Here is a 22,500-nt window from a genome sequence, read left to right as displayed (position 1 = left end):
GACAACTACACAACTACACAACTACACACCACATTGACAACACACAACTACACACCACATTGACAACTACACACCACATTGACAACACACAACTACACAACTACACACCACATTGACAACACACAACTACACAACTACACAAAACATTGACAACTACACAACTACACACCTACACACCACATTGACAACACACAACTACACAACTACACAACACATTGACAACTACACAACTACACAACTACACACCACATTGACAACACACAACTACACACCACATTGACAACACACAACTACACACCACATTGACAACACACAACTACACACCACATTGACAACTACACACCACATTGACAACACACAACTACACACCACATTGACAACACACAACTACACACCACATTGACAACACACAACTACACACCACATTGACAACACACAACTACACAACTACACACCACATTGACAACACAAAACTACACAACTACACAACACATTGACAACTACACAACTACACAACTACACACCACATTGACAACACACAACTACACACCACATTGACAACACACAACTACACACCACATTGACAACACACAACTACACACAATTACACACCACATTGACAACTACACACCACATTGACAAACCGCGTCACGTGTCAGAAGTGCATGAAAGCGCTTCACCGTTGAGGAGCACGTGTTAACTTCAAAAGGCAACTACACACCACATTGACAACACACAACTACACACCACATTGACAACTACACACCACATTGACAACACACAACTACACACCACATTGACAACTACACACCACATTGACAACACACAACTACACACCACATTGACAACTACACAACTACACACCACATTGACAACACACAACTACACACCACATTGACAACACACAACTACACACCACATTGACAACACACAACTACACACAACTACACACCACATTGACAACTACACAACTACACACCACCTTGACAACACACAACTACACACCACATTGACAACTACACAACTACACACAACTACACACCACATTGACAACACACAACTACACACCACATTGACAACACACAACTACACACCACATTGACAACACACAACTACACACCACATTGACAACTACACAACTACACACCACATTGACAACACACAACTACACACCACATTGACAACACACAACTACACACCACATTGAAAACACACAACTACACACCACATTGACAACACACACCACATTGACAACACACAACTACACACCACATTGACAACACACAACTACACACCACATTGACAACTACACAACTACACAACACACAACTACACACCACATTGACAACTACACACCACATTGACAACACACAACTACACACCACATTGACAACACACAACTACACAACTACACACCACATTGACAACTACACACCACATTGACAACACACAACTACACAACTACACACCACATTGACAACACACAACTACACACCACATTGACAACTACACAACTACACACCACATTGACAACTACACAACTACACACCACATTGACAACACACAACTACATACCACATTGACAACTACACACCACATTGACAACACACAACTACACACCACATTGACAACACACAACTACACAACTACACACCACATTGACAACACACAACTACATACCACATTGACAACTACACACCACATTGACAACACACAACTACACAACACACAACTACACACCACATTGACAACTACACACCACATTGACAACACACAACTACACACCACATTGACAACACACAACTACACACCACATTGACAACACACAACTACACACCACATTGACAACACACAACTACACACCACATTGACAACACACAACTACACACCACATTGACAACACACAACTACACACCACATTGACAACACACAACTACACACCACATTGACAACACACAACTACACACCACATTGACAACTACACAACTACACAACACACAACTACACACCACATTGACAACTACACACCACATTGACAACTACACAACTACACACCACATTGACAACTACACACCACATTGACAACACACAACTACACAACTACACACCACATTGACAACACACAACTACACACCACATTGACAACACACAACTACACACCACATTGACAACTACACAACTACACAACTACATTGACAACACACAAATACACACCACATTGACCATTACACAACTACACACCACATTGACCATTACACAACTACACACCACATTGACAACTACACAACTACACACCACATTGACAACTACACAACTACACACCACATTGACAACACACAACTACACAACTACACAACTACACACCACATTGACAACACACAACTACACACCACATTGACAACTACACAACTACACACCACATTGACAACACACAACTACACACCACATTGACAACACACAACTACACACCACATTGACAACACACAACTACACACCACATTGACAACACACAACTACACACCACATTGAAAACACACAACTACACACCACATTGACAACACACACCACATTGACAACACACAACTACACACCACATTGACAACACACAACTACACACCACATTGACAACTACACAACTACACAACACACAACTACACACCACATTGACAACTACACACCACATTGACAACACACAACTACACAACACATTGACAACACACAACTACACACCACATTGATAACACACAACTACACACCACATCGACAACACACAACTACACACCACATTGACAACACACAACTACACACAACTACACAACTACACACCACATTGACAACACACAACTACACACCACATTGACAACACACAACTACACACCACATTGACAACTACACACCACATTGACAACACACAACTACAAACCACATTGACAACACACAACTACACAACTACACACCACATTGACAACACACACAACTACACACCACATTGACAACCTTAACACCTAGACACCACATTGACAACACACAACTACACAACACACAACTACACACCACATTGACAACTACACACCACATTGACAACACACAACTACACACCACATTGACAACACACAACTACACACCACATTGACAACACACAACTACACACCACATTGACAACACACAACTACACACCACATTGACAACACACAACTACACACCACATTGACAACACACAACTACACACCACATTGACAACACACAACTACACACCACATTGACAACACACAACTACACACCACATTGACAACTACACAACTACACAACTACACAACACACAACTACACACAACTACACACCACATTGACAACACACAACTACACACAACTACACACCACATTGACAACTACACAACTACACAACACACAACTACACACCACATTGACAACACACAACTACACAACTACACACCACATTGACAACACACAACTACACACCACATTGACAACACACAACTACACACCACATTGACAACACACAACTACACAACTACACACCACATTGACAACACACAACTACACAACACACAACTACACACCACATTGACAACTACACAACTACACAACTACACAACACACAACTACACACAACTACACACCACATTGACAACACACAACTACACACCACATTGACAACACACAACTACACAACTACACACCACATTGACAACTACACACCACATTGACAACACACAACTACACACCACATTGACAACTACACACCACATTGACAAACCGCGTCACGTGTCAGAAGTGCATGAAAGCGCTTCACCGTTGAGGAGCACGTGTTAACTTCAAAAGGCAACTACACACCACATTGACAACACACAACTACACACCACATTGACAACTACACACCACATTGACAACTACACACCACATTGACAACTACACAACTACACACCACATTGACAACACACAACTACACACCACATTGACAACACACAACTACACACCACATTGACAACACACAACTACACAACTACACAACACACAACTACACACAACTACACACCACATTGACAACACACAACTACACACAACTACACACCACATTGACAACTACACAACTACACACCACATTGACAACTACACAACTACACACCACATTGACAACACACAACTACACAACACCACATTGACAACACACAACTACACAACTACACACCACATTGACAACACACAACTACACACCACATTGACAACACACAACTACACACCACATTGACAACACACAACTACACACCACATTGACAACACACAACTACACACCACATTGACAACACACAACTACACACCACATTGACAACACACAACTACACACCACATTGACAGCACACAACTACACACCACATTGACAACTACACACCACATTGACAACTACACAACTACACACCACATTGACAACACACAACTACACACCACATTGAAAACACACAACTACACACCACATTGACAACACACACCACATTGACAACCTTAACACCTAGACACCACATTGACAACATACACAACTACACAACTACACACCACATTGACAACTACACACCACATTGACAACTACACAACTACACACCACATTGACAACTACACAACTACACACCACATTGACAACACATACACACCACATTGACAACACACAACTACACAACACATTGACAACACACAACTACACACCACATTGACAACTACACACCACATTGATAACACACAACTACACACCACCTTGACAACCAACAGCTACACACCACATTGACAACTAACGCCACCTTGACTAGCTGCCCTGAGAAGATTAAGATTTTGTGCTGTGGATGCAGTAAGATGCTGAAAGGGGGAAGTTGGGACCCAGAAGAAAAATCACTCTCTCACACACACTGAATTTACAAGAAATTCCCCTGGGGATCAATAAAGTTACTCAACTCTACTCTACTCTACTACTCTGCTCTACACACACACACACACACACACACACACACACACACACACACACACACACACACACACACACACGCACACACGCACACACGCACACACGCACACACACACACTAGGGATGCACCGATACACATTTTTTCACTTCCGATCCGATCCCGATATCTAAATTTGGATATCTGCCGATACAGATACTACTCCGATCCAATACCAAAATCTCATATATGAATTTCAACTTGAGGTAGGCCCGAGATGACTATTTGGTCAGAAAAGGAAGTCAGAAGAACAGGAAACCAATTCATAAGTGAAAGTATCAAGTAAAAAAGTAACAATCCCATCCTGAAAACTAATATGCAAGTGTTATGACTTCAAATTAACATTACACCTGGCTCAATATCAGTCCTTTGAAAATTCCGATACTTTGGGAAAATTCCGATCCGATCCGATCTCTGAAAATATGTTGATATCTGAACCCGATACCGATACACCGATACCGATATCCCATCCCTAACACACACACACACACACACACACACACACACACACACACACACACACACACAGTGAGAAGTAGGACACAGAAGACAAGACATTTGGACATGTGGCCACGAGACCTAACACAAGACATTTGAACATGTGGCCACGAGACCTAACACAAGACATTTGGACATGTGGCCACGACATCTAACACAAGACATTTGGACATGTGGCCACGACATCTAACACAAGACATTTGGACATGTGGCCACGACATCTAACACAAGACATTTGGACATGTGGCCACGACATCTAACACAAGACATTTGGACATGTGGCCACGAGACCTAACACAAGACATTTGAACATGTGGCCACGACATCTAACACAAGACATTTGGACATGTGGCCACGAGACCTAACACAAGACATTTGGACATGTGGCCACGAGACCTAACACAAGACATTTGGACATGTGGCCACGAGACCTAACACAAGACATTTGGACATGTGGCCACGAGACCTAACACAAGACATTTGAACATATTCGTTTGTGGCCACCACACAAAAATAGGGATGGCGGAAATTTAACAAAAGTCTTAACCGACTACCAAGCTTCATTAACCGGTGGTTAACCGGTTAACTGAAAATTCTATAACTGCCATTTATGATACGCTGTCCTGTTGCGCGTCTTTCTCGGCCCGTGAAACAAGTTGTGCCCTCATTTTGGAATGGTTAGGCTCCTGTCACACAATGCTAGTTTGTGCCCTTTGTATTGTACATTTTCCCCAATCATTGTTCACTAGCCTACTTGTGGAGGAACAAGGGTTTTATTTTGGGGAGACAAACGGTGGGGTTAGGGTTAACTACGGTTAACGTTGATCTGGTCGACTATCGGTTAAACGGTTACCGGTTAACATCCCAACACAGAACACTAGACCAGTGATTATCGGTGTGTGTGTGTGTGTGTGTGTGTGTGTGTGTGTGTGTGTGTGTGTGTGTGTGTGTGTGTGTGTGTGTGATTCCGGATCGTCCATGGCAAGCATTGGATTGCATCGCCTAATCGATCATTGTTGACACCACTACGGTTAACGTTGATCTGGTCGACTATCGGTTAAACGGTTACCGGTTAACATCCCAACACAGAACACTCAGGGTATATACACCAATCTTGAAGTCAAATTTACTACCATTTAATACCCTCTCACTACCTTAAGATTTTTTTACAACCATCACGACACTCCGATGCAAGTATTAAAAAGACATCTTTTGTAATTTCTACCTCCTTGACATTACATTACATTTTCGTTTATTGCAAAAAGGGAGCAGTGCGGCGGGACGGTACCATGCTCAGGGTACCTCAGTCATGGAGGAGAATGGGAAAGAGCACTGGTTAATTACTTCCCCCACCAACCTGGCAGGTTGGCAACCTGACGCCCTAACCGCATACCCATGACTGCCCTAATACTGTCCTCAGATACAGAATCAATCAATTTTTTTGTCAAAATGGTACAACTAAAAAACACCTCGTTTTTCAAAAAATAATACCTTTTGAGCAAATTTACAACTTTTAAGGCCATTAAATTTTGCTTTTTTAATTTATCACCTTTTAATACTTTTTAAAACCCTGCATACACCCTGACACTAGACCAGTGATTATCGGTGTGTGTGTGTGTGTGTATAGTGAGTGTGTGTGTATAATGTGTGTGTGTGTGTGTGTGTGTGTGTGTGTGTGTGTGGCAGAGGTCGCGTTAACCGACAAATGTCCGTCATTGACGGATTTTTTTGAAGGATGACGGAAAAATCTGAAGCCTGTCCGTCATTTTGACGGATCAATATTCAGGGTGATGATAAATAAATTACAAGTTTAAGTAGGCCTACACATCTATCGAGTAGAGCAAATATGCATTTCAATTAGGCATAGTTATCATCAGCGCAGATAATTTCTTGCTACTATCGTCCGCCTCTCTCCCTCTCTCCCTGCTTCTCATAGTCTACCATGCGCAGCAGCTGGGCTGTGCGGCTGGCTGCAGCAGAGCGCGCGCCTCTGCACGTTCTCCAAGTAATGAATTAAAATAAAGAAGACGTTGCCACCACACACGTGTGACTTCGATTAATTTAAGATTTAGAACTATTTGTAGACCTAGGACTACTACATTTACCGACTATCTGATTTTCTGCCAATGACGAAGTTGTCCCTCCCTCATCTATCGTCCTTCATAAAAGCATTGTTTCATAACTCCCCGCTTGAAACAAACAAATATGCGAATAGCATGTTTGCTAGCCAGAACCTTCACTCAAAGGCAACTGGTCTAAAACAGCTTCAGGACATAAACTAAATAATAAAAACGACGGTTATTCAAGAGCCAAAATATTATCAGGTAACGCAACTTACAACTTGACAAACGTTGCCAGTAACGGCTATCCTTCTCTCATTTCGATAGCTGGTTCACCCATTATTATTTTTATTTAGGCTATTTCAGACAACTTCAGACAACTACCTCGCTCCCAGAGCCAACATATCTAGCCGATGGGGCTACATAGGCTATAGAGTGGCTCCCTTTACCGTCGCTGGCTTTTTTCAACAAAGTTTTGCAAAATCTGATCGTCTTCCTGTTGTAGGCTTCAGTGCCTTTGTCGCCTGCCTGGGCTAAACCTTTCTGCAAGACGGCTTTCCTTTACATCGTGCATGTGAAGCCCAACGCAAATATTATTTAACACTGCGCCTTTGTATTACAATCGGTGCATTAATCAGAGCAAAAAGAGTGACTGACAGCTGTTGGATAAAGCCCTGCACGCGTCTTTTAAAAAAGTGCTTGTGGTGACCATAGCGCTTGAACACTGAATCAGACACGCGTCAGTGAGAGATATCTGCAGCTTTTTAAACAGTGCAATGAAAGGGGCAGAGAGAGAAAGTGGACAGCAAAATGGACTCTATCCTCAAAGTTGGAGAATGAATGTCGAGTGAAAGGGGATGTATTCACAGCGGTTTACTTTTAATTGGCCGCAATTGCGCACGTGTTGTTCCTAGTGCGGGGTCGCGACCCCCCACATTGAGAAAGAGGTGACAAATTTAAAAAATGGGCGATGACAGATTTTTTTCAACCCTGTCCGTCAAAATGACGGACTGTGAAAAAGTCTAGCGCAACCTCTGGTGTGTGGTTAACATCCCAACACAGAACACTAGACCAGTGATTATCGGTGTGTGTGTGTGTGTATAGTGAGTGTGTGTGTATAGTGAGTGTGTGTGTGTGTGTGTGTGTGGTTAACATCCCAACACAGAACACTACACCAGTGGTTCTCCAACTGTGCCCTGCATGTAAGTGCCCAACGCGTTCCTGATCGGTTCCCTACTGACTTTCACGTTTTAAATGTTTATTTTACAGCCGCCAGAACATTAACACAAAGAGATATGTTATATATTTATACTATACATTTACTTTATACCGTTGTTTCACATCAAATGCCGTTTGTCGCTGTAAATAACGTGATATTGTGCTCTGAATAGTTAGTTGGTTAGCTGACCAGTTGGTGACCTTATTTGGCGTTTCTGTGACGGTTCTGTATTATTATAAAACAGACAGTTTAAAACGCAAACTTCCTCCGGGAAAATAAACACTTAAAACGACAAAGTAAAAAAATAACGGAACAGATCAGGCAATTTCCCTTCCGTATACGTCATACTGCGCATGTGCAGTGAGCAAAGGGAATGGATCGGGCAGGCGGAACCCGTTGGGCACCGACACTGCAGGTATACCAAGTGGGCCTTGAAATAATTTCCTAAAAATCAAAATCATATTTTTGTGTGTGTCGCCATTGATTTATTTGAATTTTACTGTTTATTGGGTCAGAGGTGGGCCCCTAACATTTGCGAAAACTTGAAGTGGGCCTCGAGCTGGAAGAGGTTGGGAACCCCTGCACTGGACATTTGGACATGTGTGTTTGTGGCCACAGGCTGCTTTCACTTCCTACAGGTCTCAATGGGGCACCTAAGTCACGCCCTTCTACTTCCGATCCGTGGGGCTGGAGCGCTCAACATTTTGAATGCGAGTTAATGGAGCGAGTCAAGCTAAATCCTCATCCCGTTTGGCATGTGCTCCGGATTTCACATATGATGACAGTGAATTTGAAAGGTTTGGATTTGCGTCGTAAGACCACTCATTTTCGACACGCAAGAAACGTTATTTTAGCTTTTGCGCAAAACTGTGTTAAAGACTACATGTGCGCCTCGCATATCTGACGTGAACCGAGGCACAGCCAACCCTACCGCTGCACCGTGGCTTAAGTGGCTGCACGTCGGACATACGACGTCTGTTGTGTAGTCCAAATAATTACATATTATTGCACACACACAACTCAAAAATCGCTTGCCAAGTGAAGTCAACAAGCACACCATTGGTTGTTATTAATTCTGAGGCACAGCATATGTGTGATCGACGGGGAAATGCGAGGTGGGTCGGAAAATAGCTTTGATCTGTCCATTACAGCCCAGTCAAAAGTGTTTGCGTTCCCAGCCCCACAAGCCGCCCGGAAGGGGTGGAGACTTAGGTGCCCCATGGCAGGTGGCTAAAAGTTAGCCTGGCGACGCCATCCATGTACTGCACCCAAAGATTTTGGCTCCGCACATCGTCTGGCAAAAGCCTCGAGCTCGGTTCTCTCTGTGTTTAGCCAATCAGCAAACAGTTGAGAGTGGTGACGTAGAACTCACCCGCGAGCTCCGTTACTGATTGGTTAAGGTAACTATATTCACACTTTCGTTTTGTTATATGTATGCTCTTGCGACGCTACAACGTAACAGGCATGCTAATAAAGCACAATATGGGTTTTAATTTGAGTTTGGAACTCCAATTAATTTAAATGATAGAGTATGATCAGACCATCTCCCACCGTCCATGGAGACGGATTCCTCATGGCTTTTGGAAGACTGATTGACGGAGTCAACAGTCGGCTTTTCGCCCAGGCTAGCCAACAGTGGGATTGTGGGTCTCCAGGTGACCACCACTTTCCAGACGCACATTTTAACACTACATTTAACACTACACTGAAACACCACATTAACACTACACTTTGGGCAGTCATGGGTAAGCGGTTAGGGTCTCAGACTTGTAGCCCAAAGGTTGACGGTTCGACTCCCAACTCGCCAGGTTGGTGGTGGGAGTAATCAACCAGTGCTCTCCCCCATTCTCCTCCATGACTGAGGTACCCTAAGCATGGTACTGTCCCGCCTTACTGCTCCCCAGGGGCGCCATTGAGGGCTGCCCCCTAGCACGGGTGAGTCATTAATGCAATTTCGTTGTGTGCAGTGTTCACTAGTGTGTGCTGTGTCTACTGTGTCACAATGACAATGGGAGTTAGCGTTTCCCAATAGGCTTTCACTTAAACACTACATTTGATTCACGTTAGCCAAACAAGGATGCAATGCAACACTGTTTCACAAGGCATCTTACAAGGCATCTTACAAGGCAGCCTGCTCGATAATGCACTGCTGCTTGCTTGACGCTGCTCTGCCTTTCTGCGACCACAACACTGACTTTGACAGATCCCTTTGACCCATTTCTGACTATGACAAAATTACTCGATCAGACAGCGGCGAGTTTAGCTGCAATTCTGATGTTCGTGACCACCAGATGTTTTCTAGTGCAGGAGATGCCACATCTACTACATGGTGTTGACATCGCTTTAGTTTCGGGCCGTAGTAAACAACCTGCTACATGACAGCGAACCGCGGAGATGAAGCCCAGTCCCCTGCCTAGCCAGCCGGATAATGTGATGTTTTCCTCGGCCTTGTCTCAGCAGACAGGCCGCCGCTGTCAATGACCCCAGAAGGTGGTTGACACACACAAACACACACACTTGCCTTACATGCACAAAACACCCTGCGATTAAAACGACATAAGCAGCTGTGCTGCTTGTTATTGCCCACGTTGTGTGTTACCCAGAGCCAGAGCAGAGGTTGGACCCCTGAGCTTTGTTCCCCGAATACCGACACGACGTCTTTGCCAGTTAAGCTAGTTCTATGCTCTACCTGTCGGCTAAGTTGCACTGGTGCCCCAATTCTTCCACAAACACAAATCGATGTGCTTTACCGCAATCTTTTGTTTTCGACTGAGTAGCCACGTTACAGGACACCATATAGATGCGCTAACGGTTGCTAACTTTGCACAGTCTTGTTTTCTTCTGCGCTCAAAAAAGCCCTTGGTGGTCTCGTTCCGTTGACAAAAACAAGGCTAGTTAGCTTTAGCTAGCCGAGCTTATGTTGGCTAAGGTTATTGGAATATTTTCTCGAGGACAGAATAATATCGCAGGAGCATCAAATGTCTGGTTAAACAGTTTCAGACTAGTATTTATCCATGCCCCCCTTCTCGATGACACAGTTAAATAAAAACAAATACTCACTGCTGAGTCGTAAGTTTCCAAACGCCGATGATGAACTCCCCCCAGCGGCCTGTGAGGCGCCAGGCTTTCCTGAGGTACTCGCCCCGGCCACGGCTGCTCCGGCCCCGGCTGCAGCAGCTCCGGTGCCCCCCGGGGGCTCAGCAAACGAGCTGGTCCTGGGCCGCCCGCTGCCGCTCATTGCTGGGTGCGAATGTGTGGGGGGGCAGGGTGAAGTGTGTCGATGTTTTGGGCCAATGGGTGTTCTCAATATTTACACTAAAATCTAATATATATTTTTAAGGAGTCACTGAAATGGGAAGCTAACGGCTAAAGAAGGATGGATGCCTCCTCCCTTTCTTCTGTCTGCCTGATCTGTTGGTTGGACTCAACAGCGCAGCCCACCGCACTGGACCATGGGTAATGTAGTAAAGAAAAATGAAGTTGTTTTTTTCCTTCCTTTTGAGGCATTTACACATTGAATCAACACTGAATTCTCCCCAAATTAACCCAGAGTCCGTAACAGTAAATAAAAGAGTGTTGGTGTTTACTAGTGTATTTGTGGTTGAGTAGGTTACTGTGCATGTAAAACCTGACACACACTCAGTTAAAAGTGCAATTAACACCCATAAGTAGACAAGACATTTATTCTGACAAATGTCATCCACAGTTTTCAAATTGATAACATCAACTGCCGCCTAAACCCTTGTTTTGCAGGGGCTTGACACAGTTTGTGACAGCACAGACTGACTGACACGCGAGTTGTCCAATCAACACCTCAGCTAACCCATAATGAGCCAATGGTGAGGCGGGGGTGGGTTCTCTCCTCCCCAGCGTCTTTTAGCAAACCCTGGCTGCATTTCTAACCACCGACGGCTCTCCGTCGGCTAGTTCTATTTCTAAAAGCTGAAATGAATTGCTACTAAATCATAACTGGCGCTCGAAAACAGGAACGTTCGAGAGGGACAACTGCTACACAGACCACCGCGAGACGGACGATTGGTGCTGCGCTGCGCTGCACGAGGGCTCTGTCTGCTCTGCTTGGTAAGTAAAGAGATTCGGAAACGGGGAGGCAAGAGGAGGCCTCTCGCGGCCACGGCAGACTACGGAGAAAAGTGGACAGCGCCGCCTGACGACGGGTCCTTTTCGGGCTGCCGTCAGCCACGAGACCGCGGTGTCTCGAGACCTGGCGAGAAATCGGAGAGCGCCGCCAACAGCTCGCCAACAGAACACACACGCGGGCAACTAGCGCACCGTTCACAGTCTAGTACGCCTAGTAAGCCTAGATGCTGTACTGTCCTCACACACACTACTACACAGCCTAGTAGTAACGCCGTAGATTAGAAATGCTGTAGGCTGAGGTCCACACTACACTACAGTCACGTAGCCTAGTGGGTGGATATGCTGTAATGTCCAGACGCACTGCAGTAGGCTACACTAACATCTATCTAGAGTGTTTCCCAACCAGGGGTACGTGACCACTAGGGGTACGCGAGCACACTGCAGGGGGTACTTGGAAAAGTGTTATTATTATAACAAATGTATAGAGCAGCCACATCAGGACAGATAAAATGATATGGAAAATTAATTAGGGGGTACTCATGGCACAACGAAAAGACTTAGGGGGTACACAAGACAAAAAAGGTTGGGAAACACTGGTCTAGATTCTAGACACTACACACGGCACGCAGTGCTCGCTACACGCTCCGAAGGTCTAGTCACGGAGCTGGGTGGAGTGGGATGCACTATGCCCGTGGTTCCCAACCTATGGGCCGGGGCCTACTAGTGGGCCCTGAAGGTATTCCAAATGGGCCTTGAAATAATTTTCCAAAAATAATAATCATAGACATATTTTGGTGTGTGCTGCTGTTGATTTATTTGAGTTTTATTCTTAATTGGTGGGCCCCGAGGTGGGCCCCGAGGTGGGCCCCGAACCTTTTTGACTACCGTATTTCGAGTGGGCCCCAAGTGATAATAGAGCTCGAAAGTGACGTCACTTCCCCCGATTTCATGGGACCTCAACGGCGTTTTTAGCTGAAAATCGTAGCATGTAATCCAATGGCGGTATTAAAATGATATTTCGTTCCCCTTCGAGTTGTGCCACGAGCTCCACATATGTTGTTTCTGATATTTTTGTTTAATTTTTCGTACGAACCCCCAAACTTTTTAGAAAGCTGTGTTTCTTCACATTTTTCATGCAAACGGCCTCGGAACAAAACATTGATGCTTCTGCATGAATAATCTTTATCTAGCCTCTTAAACAGCATATTTGGAGCCCAGCGCATATAATGACTGTGATCGGAAGATATTTACACGCTACCATGTTGTTAGATGGTCAGCTTAGGTCCCGTGAAATGCGGAACTAAGGGGCGGGACTTTCGAGCTCTATGCACTGGGCCAGTGGTTCTTAAAGGGACACTGTGCAGGAAATGGTCAAAAAAGGTACTGCAACTATTAGGCCGGAAGGTGACCCTCGAAAAGTGCTTCAGAAACCGAACTTTGCTCCACAGCCTCCGAACAAACAGACATTCAGTTCATAAAAAAGAAAGACTTATATAGAGGATTTAAAACCTCTGTTCGGAATAGTCCGCACTGCAAGGCTATTCAAATTCGCAACGTGTAATGACGAACTACTGTCTCCGAGGCGTATGTAGATATTCGGCCGGCGTAATAATACTTTTCGCCTCGAGAGGTGCCACGGTTGAAGCGTCATCAGAAGGAACGAATCAGCTAACTGCTATGTCAGCTGAGATGAGGAGTAAACGGAAGTAGCATGGCTACCGAAGGAGCTGGTCGATCATCTAGTAGTACCGAGGAAGACGAAATCTCGACCGAAAATGTACAAAAAAAGACATCTTCGAAACGCAAGTTGTGTTACATGCATATATCTTCGGTCAAGCATGAAGAAACACAGAATTTCACCAATATACGGTGGAATACAATACATATCGAAATTTTCGGCAGCGGCTAGAATTGAAGGGTGAGTGCAGAGACGTAGCAGAACATTTTAAGCAATGTATTGAGTTGGAGTTTGACGAAATTCCCGAGGATGCGGCTCTCCATCCCACATGCTACCGGAGGTTTATTGACAAGCGGGAAATTGAACGAGTCACACGTGTCTTGCGAGAGGCAGAGAGGGGAGATGGCCAACAAGACCCCCGAACTAGCCAGGCTACCTCCGCTTTATCGGCTGTGACCACCACTCCGACCAGGAAACTGCGATCCAGATCAAGCTTGGCCATCACGAGCTCTGGCCCCGTTCTTCCTGCTGTCTGCATGATTTGCAAGAAAGACAGCAAATTTATCGTCGCGAGTGGCAGACGTCAAAGAGAACGAAAACACAGACTTAAACCGCAGGTAAGATTTCTCTCACCCCCACCACACAGTCTATGCGAATGCATCCCATCCCCCAAATCACACACACACACACACACACACACACACACACACACACACACACACACACACACACACACACACACACACACACACACACACACACACACACACAGAGAGAGAGATGTTAGTAGAAGTTGACTGACTATCTAGCCCACACTGCTGCACAATCATTGTTTTTTTGTCTAATTCTAATATGAATGCACGTGTGAATTGGCATAATGTGTTATGTGTGTGGGTGTGAAATTACATTCCAATAGCCTGCAAAACATCCCCATGCCTATAGTACCCCCAGTGTTTTAGGTTTTAGATGTTTAAATGAATCACACTTTGTCTTAAATAGGATAGGGTATGTTTATATGGATGTCAAAGCATGCCTGATGTTGATATGACTCTGAATATCTGTTCAGAAATGTGGCTCCTCAGCCTGATGGCCTGTCTGGTTAAGACACTGCTTCTGCCATCCCATCCCCCGTGCCATTCCCCTACCCCCCACTGCCCCCCTCTCTCACTTGTACACTTGGGATTTTTCCGCTTCTGTCCCTGGGCAGCCTCAGTGACCAGGCTCAAGAGGTGTGTCCTGGCTGTGCTGTACATCTGTGTGCTTAACCCCTTAGCACAGCACCTATGTTATAACCTTACTGTCACCAAAATTTTAATATGTATGTCTTAATCTGTTACTCTGCACTGTCATAGCAATGTTGTTATGATGTAGTTTTCAGCAAATAGTGAATAAGCCCGCTGGCAACCCCATCTGCACTGCAGTAAGAGGCTACGGAATGCTTTTTTGGGGGGTGCAACACCCATCGCCATTTTTTTTTTTACAATACCACTCCACCAGGAAAAATGTCTAATTGTTTGCCTGTCTATTTATTCATTCTTTTTTCTTTTCTTTTGTACAAGGCAAGTTGCAGGAAGCAGCTGAAGTAAAGGAAGCCAAGAGCATCCTCATTCACATCAAGGACAGAGACTGTGTGGCTCTGGAGGTGCAGTACCACAGAAGTTGCTACAGAGAGTACACAAGGTTTTTGAGTGAGCCTGTCAGAGCAGAGAAAGAACAGTAAGTCAATCTTAATTTTATATAGAAACACAGTACAATGTGTGTCCTATGATTGAGACAGTTTGTTCTCACAAAGAAAGCTCTCACAACACACATCTTCTATATTTTTGTAAGGATTGGGCCAACATTTGATCTGAGCTACAAGTTATTCTGCAAGAGGGTAATCCGCCAAAGGCTGCTGATCAACCAAGAGGTGCTGAGGATGAGCCAACTGAGGAAGGCCTTTATTGCCCAAGTGAAGTTGTTGATGCTTCAACCTACAGGTAATTGCAAGTCAGTGTATTACGAATTTGTCAAATCCAAGGGAAAGTTCACGCATGTGACTTAAAGGACCACTTCAGTCAATTTCAATATGCTGTTGTATTGCTCATACCCTTAACTTGTCAGTACCCGGTGATGGCACATTTTTCGGCTCAGCCCTTTCCGAGATATGAGCTATTCTAATGGGGGCAGCATTTGTTTACATTGTTTACAACATAGGCCTACTCCAAATATTTAAAGGGTGTCGCTGTTTGCTAGTTGTCGGCTGATGTTGTATAACCTTTTGGATGTTTTTGGGAATAAATAAAAATGTTTTTTGAAATGTAAACAAAGCGCTGCCCTCATTACAATGACCAGAATCTCGGAAAAGGCTGAAGAAGAAGAAAAAAAAATCTCTAGTACTGACACGTCCAGGGTAGTGTGAGCATTACAACTGCATGTTGAAATTGACTGAAATTATTCTCTAACACTCTGCTTGTCATCTGCACATACTGTACTTGTAATAAGGAGGATGGCAGTATTCTTGATAGTGTGATGTTCGTTACAGTATGTGCTTCCCTTGGGAATACTTGGTATTATATCTGTTGCATAGCAAGTAAACTCCACCAATATTATTTATTCACTCCGAGTTAATGTGTGAGGGTGGCTATTGCATATCAGCGACTACATGAAGCCCCACTATGCTTGTACTGATATGCCTCTTTTTTTGTTGATTTGTGTTTACAGACAGGATATATTGAAGAAGAGGCTCAGTCGTGATTTTCCTCAGCTAGTGTTCCACACCCCCGCCAAACGCAACACATCTGAACTGGTTTTTGCTGAGAACTTGTCGACGAATGCAGTCTTGGACTTGTTACCATCAGGTGCGGAGACGACTCAGTCCAGCGAAATGAGCCAGACAGACAGCGACACAGAAAGGAGGAAGTCAAAGCAACCAACCACAGCAGAGGAGACACGGACACTTTACACAGCAGCTTTGCTTTTGAAGAGGCTGCTTAGTCACAGTCCTGGCATGTCATGCCCATGGCCCCCAACTGCAGTAAACTTCAATCTCACTGAAGTCATTTGCTGTGGCATGCGCAAAAGATGTGTACCTGGATGCTTTCACACAGTTCATGAAAATGCCGGTTCATGTGTATGCCACTTGTTTTGATTTTTTTATTTGTTGTATAGTTATTAGTGAATAAATGAATACATGAATACCTGAATGGTCCTTATCATTGATCATTAGATTATTTCCATTTATTAATGTGAATATGAAAAGGTAACCTTATCATCCACTTGCATAATAGTTGTTGGTGCTATAAGCAAAGCACTGTTACAATCACTTAGAGGGTTATCAATAGCCTGGGTTATCTATAGCCTACTTATTGTAATTGTTTCCATTAATTGCTCAAAACCACAGTATGAAATGTCAATTGCAAAATTGTGCCTTGTGCTGTAAATAAAGCACTGTTTATGATTTATTTAGAACTTATCCCAATCCAGAGATATATGCATGAGTATTATTTTTGATAATTGTTATTATATGTGAACATGAAAAGGTAACCTTATCATCCACTTGCACAATAGTTGTTGGTGCTATAAACAAAGCACTGTTTGGAGTTACAATCACTTAGAGGGTTATCAATAGTCTGGGTTATCTATAGCCTACTTATTGCAATTGTTTCCATTAATTGCTCAAATCCACAGTATGAAATGTCAATAGCATAATTATGCTTTGTTCAGTAAATAAAGCATTATTTATTATTTATTTAGAATTTGTCCCAATCCAGAAATGTAGGCACGAGTATTATTTTTGATAATTGTTATTATATACCCTTTTCAAAAGGGTATTTTGGGAGATTCTTATAGGTAGGTCAGACAGACGGCTTGTCATTATTTTCAGTTTTTCAAACGGCTTGCCACTTTTTCGCCGTAAATCGGCTACGTGATTGGTTTAAAACGGTCACATGGTGTCCAGTGACGTAAAAATCGTCATTCCCTACAGAGGGTAAGATTTCTTACTAAAATGTCACCGTTTTAATTACGTGCACGATTACATGAAGCGGACATTTCACGGTAAGTTGAACATAGCTTTGGTCGTTTCATAATCTAAGGGACCTGCTGTTCGGAAGCTGTGGAGCGAGGTTGAACGAAAAGGGCTGTCACCCTACGGCCTATATGTTGCTCATGGAAACTGGATTGCCTATTGCCAAATGTGATCTTTAGCCTACATGAAAGTTTGCTAAGTAATGAACAAATAGTTTCTAGTATGGTCCAAGTACAGTCGTTTTTGCAGCTAAAAATGGCTATTTTTAGAAATTCAAAATGGCGGACGATGGAGAAGATCCCCCTTTTCATGTATGAAAAATTCAATTTTTCTAGTCATAATGAATACTTAGAAGTTGATGCTGGCGGTAAGTGTTCATGAAAAAGGTAACATTAGTGAATGGGCAGCATGAATTCTGGAAATAAACAACTAAAAATCTCACATAGTGTCCCTTTAACCTTTTTCTCTTAACGTATCCCTTTACCTGCGCCCCCAAGCCGCGCACCCCCATCCCAAACGTCTGCAGGTGTAAATGCGCTAAAACATTTTTTTGAGTGATTAATTACAATGATTCTTACTTGAGACATTAATCAATACCTTAATGACTTAAAATAGGGACCATAACATGTTATAATTTGCTCTTAATTTGACCTAACTATAATGTTTGCAAGCATAATTTTGGTCACAACCTCAACACAAACAAAATTCTGCGCACCCCCAGGAATCTCTGGTGCACCCCCAGGGGGTGCCCGCACCCCAGGTTAAGAACCACTGCACTAGGCTACCAAAGAAGATGGATGTAACAAGAAGCGTCATTTTGTTCCTTTTCCGGTATCCACTTTATGTCGGGTGAACGCCCCTTTAGGAGACCTTCGGTTAGGAGACCTTCGGAGTCCTGAGGTTGAGAATAAATGGCGGTAGCGCACGTCTTGAGCAAACACCTCAAAAATAGAAGAAGGAGGGGACAACGCCCCCTTAGGAGACCCAACTTGAGCCCACGCTTTTGCATTGAGTGGGCGTGGTCTTATTTTTCATGTTAAGCGTTTTATGCGCTTTAAGACAAGTTAACATAGCATGCTACACGGATCCATTGACTTTCAGACATCATGCGACAGCTTAGCGACATCATGCTCCCTCTTTTAAGTTGTCTTAAAACAAGACAACGGCTTACATGATAAATAAGACACTTTACCACCTTTATAAACCCCAGTCAATGATTTTAACTGTATTAAGCCCCAAAATAGTAGCATACCCCTTTAAAGGGCCCCTCATAATTAGTGGCATACCCCTTTAAAGGGCCCCTCATAATTAGTGGCATACCCCTTTAAAGGGCCCCTCATAATTAGTGGCATACCCCTTTAAAGGGCCCCTCATAATTAGTGGCATACCCCTTTAAAGGGCCCCTCATAATTAGTGGCATACCCCTTTAAAGGGCCCCTCATAATTAGTGGCATACCCCTTTAAAGGGCCCCTCATAATTAGTGGCATACCCCTTTAAAGGGCCCCTCATAATTAGTGGCACACCCCTTTAAAGGGCCCCTCATAATTAGTGGCATACCCCTTTAAAGGGCCCCTCATAAATAGTGGCACACCCCTTTAAAGGGCCCCTCATAATTAGTGGCACACCCCTTTAAAGGGCCCCTCATAATTAGTGGCACACCCCTTTAAAGGGCCCCTCATAATTAGTGGCACACCCCTTTTAAGGGCCCCTCATAATTAGTGGCATACCCCTTTAAAGGGCCCCTCATAAATAGTGGCACACCCCTTTAAAGGCCCCCTCATAATTAGTGGCACACCCCTTTAAAGGGCCCCTCATAATTAGTGGCACACCCCTTTAAAGGGCCCCTCATAATTAGTGGCATACCCCTTTAAAGGGCCCCTCATAATTAGTGGCATACCCCTTTAAAGGGCCCCTCATAATTAGTGGCATACCCCTTTAAAGGGCCCCTCATAATTAGTGGCATACCCCTTTAAAGGGCCCCTCATAATTAGTGGCACACCCCTTTAAAGGGCCCCTCATAATTAGTGGCATACCCCTTTAAAGGGCCCCTCATAAATAGTGGCACACCCCTTTAAAGGGCCCCTCATAATTAGTGGCACACCCCTTTAAAGGGCCCCTCATAATTAGTGGCACACCCCTTTAAAGGGCCCCTCATAATTAGTGGCACACCCCTTTAAAGGGCCCCTCATAATTAGTGGCACACCCCTTTAAAGGGCCCCTCATAATTAGTGGCATACCCCTTTAAAGGGCCCCTCATAATTAGTGGCATACCCCTTTAAAGGGCCCCTCATAATTAGTGGCATACCCCTTTAAAGGGCCCCTCATAATTAGTGGCATACCCCTTTAAAGGGCCCCTCATAATTAGTGGCATACCCCTTTAAAGGGCCCCTCATAATTAGTGGCATACCCCTTTAAAGGGCCCCTCATAATTAGTGGCACACCCCTTTAAAGGGCCCCTCATAATTAGTGGCACACCCCTTTAAAGGGCCCCTCATAATTAGTGGCATACCCCTTTAAAGGGCCCCTCATAAATAGTGGCATACCCCTTTAAAGGGCCCCTCATAATTAGTGGCATACCCCTTTAAAGGGCCCCTCATAAATAGTGGCATACCCCTTTAAAGGGCCCCTCATAATTAGTGGCATACCCCTTTAAAGGGCCCCCCCCTCATAATTAGTGGCATACCCCTTTAAAGGGCCCCTCATAATTAGTGGCATACCCCTTTAAAGGGCCCCTCATAATTAGTGGCACACCCCTTTAAAGGGCCCCTCATAATTAGTGGCATACCCCTTTAAAGGGCCCCTCATAATTAGTGGCATACCCCTTTAAAGGGCCCCTCATAATTAGTGGCACACCCCTTTAAAGGGCCCCTCATAATTAGTGGCACACCCCTTTAAAGGGCCCCTCATAATTAGTGGCACACCCCTTTAAAGGGCCCCTCATAATTAGTGGCACACCCCTTTAAAGGGCCCCTCATAATTAGTGGCACAGAACTGACTCTCCGGTGGGCCCTGCAGTGCCCCCTCGTGGGCCCCGATTTTCAGAAAGGTGTTTACATGCCCGGTGGGCCCCTATTTACATGCCCGGTGGGCCCCTATTTACATGCCCGGTGGGCCCCTATTTACATGCCCGGTGGGCCCCTATTTACATGCCCGGTGGGCCCCTATTTACATGCCCGGTGGGCCCCTATTTACATGCCCGGTGGGCCCCTATTTACATGCCCGGTGGGCCCCTATTTACATGCCCGGTGGGCCCCTATTTACATGCCCGGTGGGCCCCTATTTACATGCCCGGTGGGCCCCTATTTACATGCCCGGTGGGCCCCTATTTACATGCCCGGTGGGCCCCTATTTACATGCCCGGTGGGCCCCTATTTACATGCCCGGTGGGCCCCTATTTACATGCCCGGTGGGCCCCTATTTACATGCCCGGTGGGCCCCTATTTACATGCCCGGTGGGCCCCTATTTACATGCCCGGTGGGCCCCTATTTACATGCCCGGTGGGCCCCTATTTACATGCCCGGTGGGCCCCTATTTACATGCCCGGTGGGCCCCTATTTACATGCCCGGTGGGCCCCTATTTACATGCCCGGTGGGCCCCTATTTACATGCCCGGTGGGCCCCTATTTACATGCCCGGTGGGCCCCTATTTACATGCCCGGTATGCCCGATGGCCAGTCCAGCCCTGTATAATACAGGGTAGTCTCCTCTTCTGGTCTCCGCTGGTTGCTATGATACAGGGTAGTCTCTGGTTGCTATGATACAGGGTAGTCTCTGGTTGCTATGATACAGGGTAGTCTCTGGTTGCTATGATACAGGGTAGTCTCCTCTTCTGCTCTCCGCTGGTTGCTATGATACAGGGTAGTCTCTGGTTGCTATGATACAGGGTAGTCTCTGGTTGCTATGATACAGGGTAGTCTCTGGTTGCTAT

At 44.7% G+C, this 22,500-nt stretch overlaps 2 protein-coding genes across 2 annotated transcripts in view; one reads left to right on the top strand and one right to left on the bottom strand.

Annotated features, from left to right (window-relative positions):
• LOC134448820 (glycogen synthase kinase-3 alpha-like) overlaps nucleotides 1–12,023 on the bottom strand; it is a 34,631-nt gene extending 22,608 nt beyond the window's left edge. Inside the window, exon 1 of the mRNA XM_063198480.1 lies at nucleotides 11,846–12,023. Within this exon, the coding sequence (XP_063054550.1) occupies nucleotides 11,846–12,023 (178 nt within the window). The remainder of the gene's footprint in view (nucleotides 1–11,845) is intronic.
• A 757-nt stretch (nucleotides 12,024–12,780) lies between these two features.
• Nucleotides 12,781–22,500, top strand: part of znf526 (zinc finger protein 526) — a 57,896-nt gene continuing 48,176 nt past the window's right edge. Inside the window, exon 1 of the mRNA XM_063198388.1 lies at nucleotides 12,781–12,865. The gene's annotated coding sequence lies outside the window, so the exon portion shown is untranslated. The remainder of the gene's footprint in view (nucleotides 12,866–22,500) is intronic.

Source organism: Engraulis encrasicolus, chromosome 5 (genome assembly GCF_034702125.1).
Source record: "Engraulis encrasicolus isolate BLACKSEA-1 chromosome 5, IST_EnEncr_1.0, whole genome shotgun sequence".
In the NCBI taxonomy this organism is placed as follows: domain Eukaryota; kingdom Metazoa; phylum Chordata; class Actinopteri; order Clupeiformes; family Engraulidae; genus Engraulis; species Engraulis encrasicolus.
The sequence above is the reverse complement of the archived record's forward strand: the minus strand, read 5'-3'. Positions and strand labels throughout refer to the sequence as shown.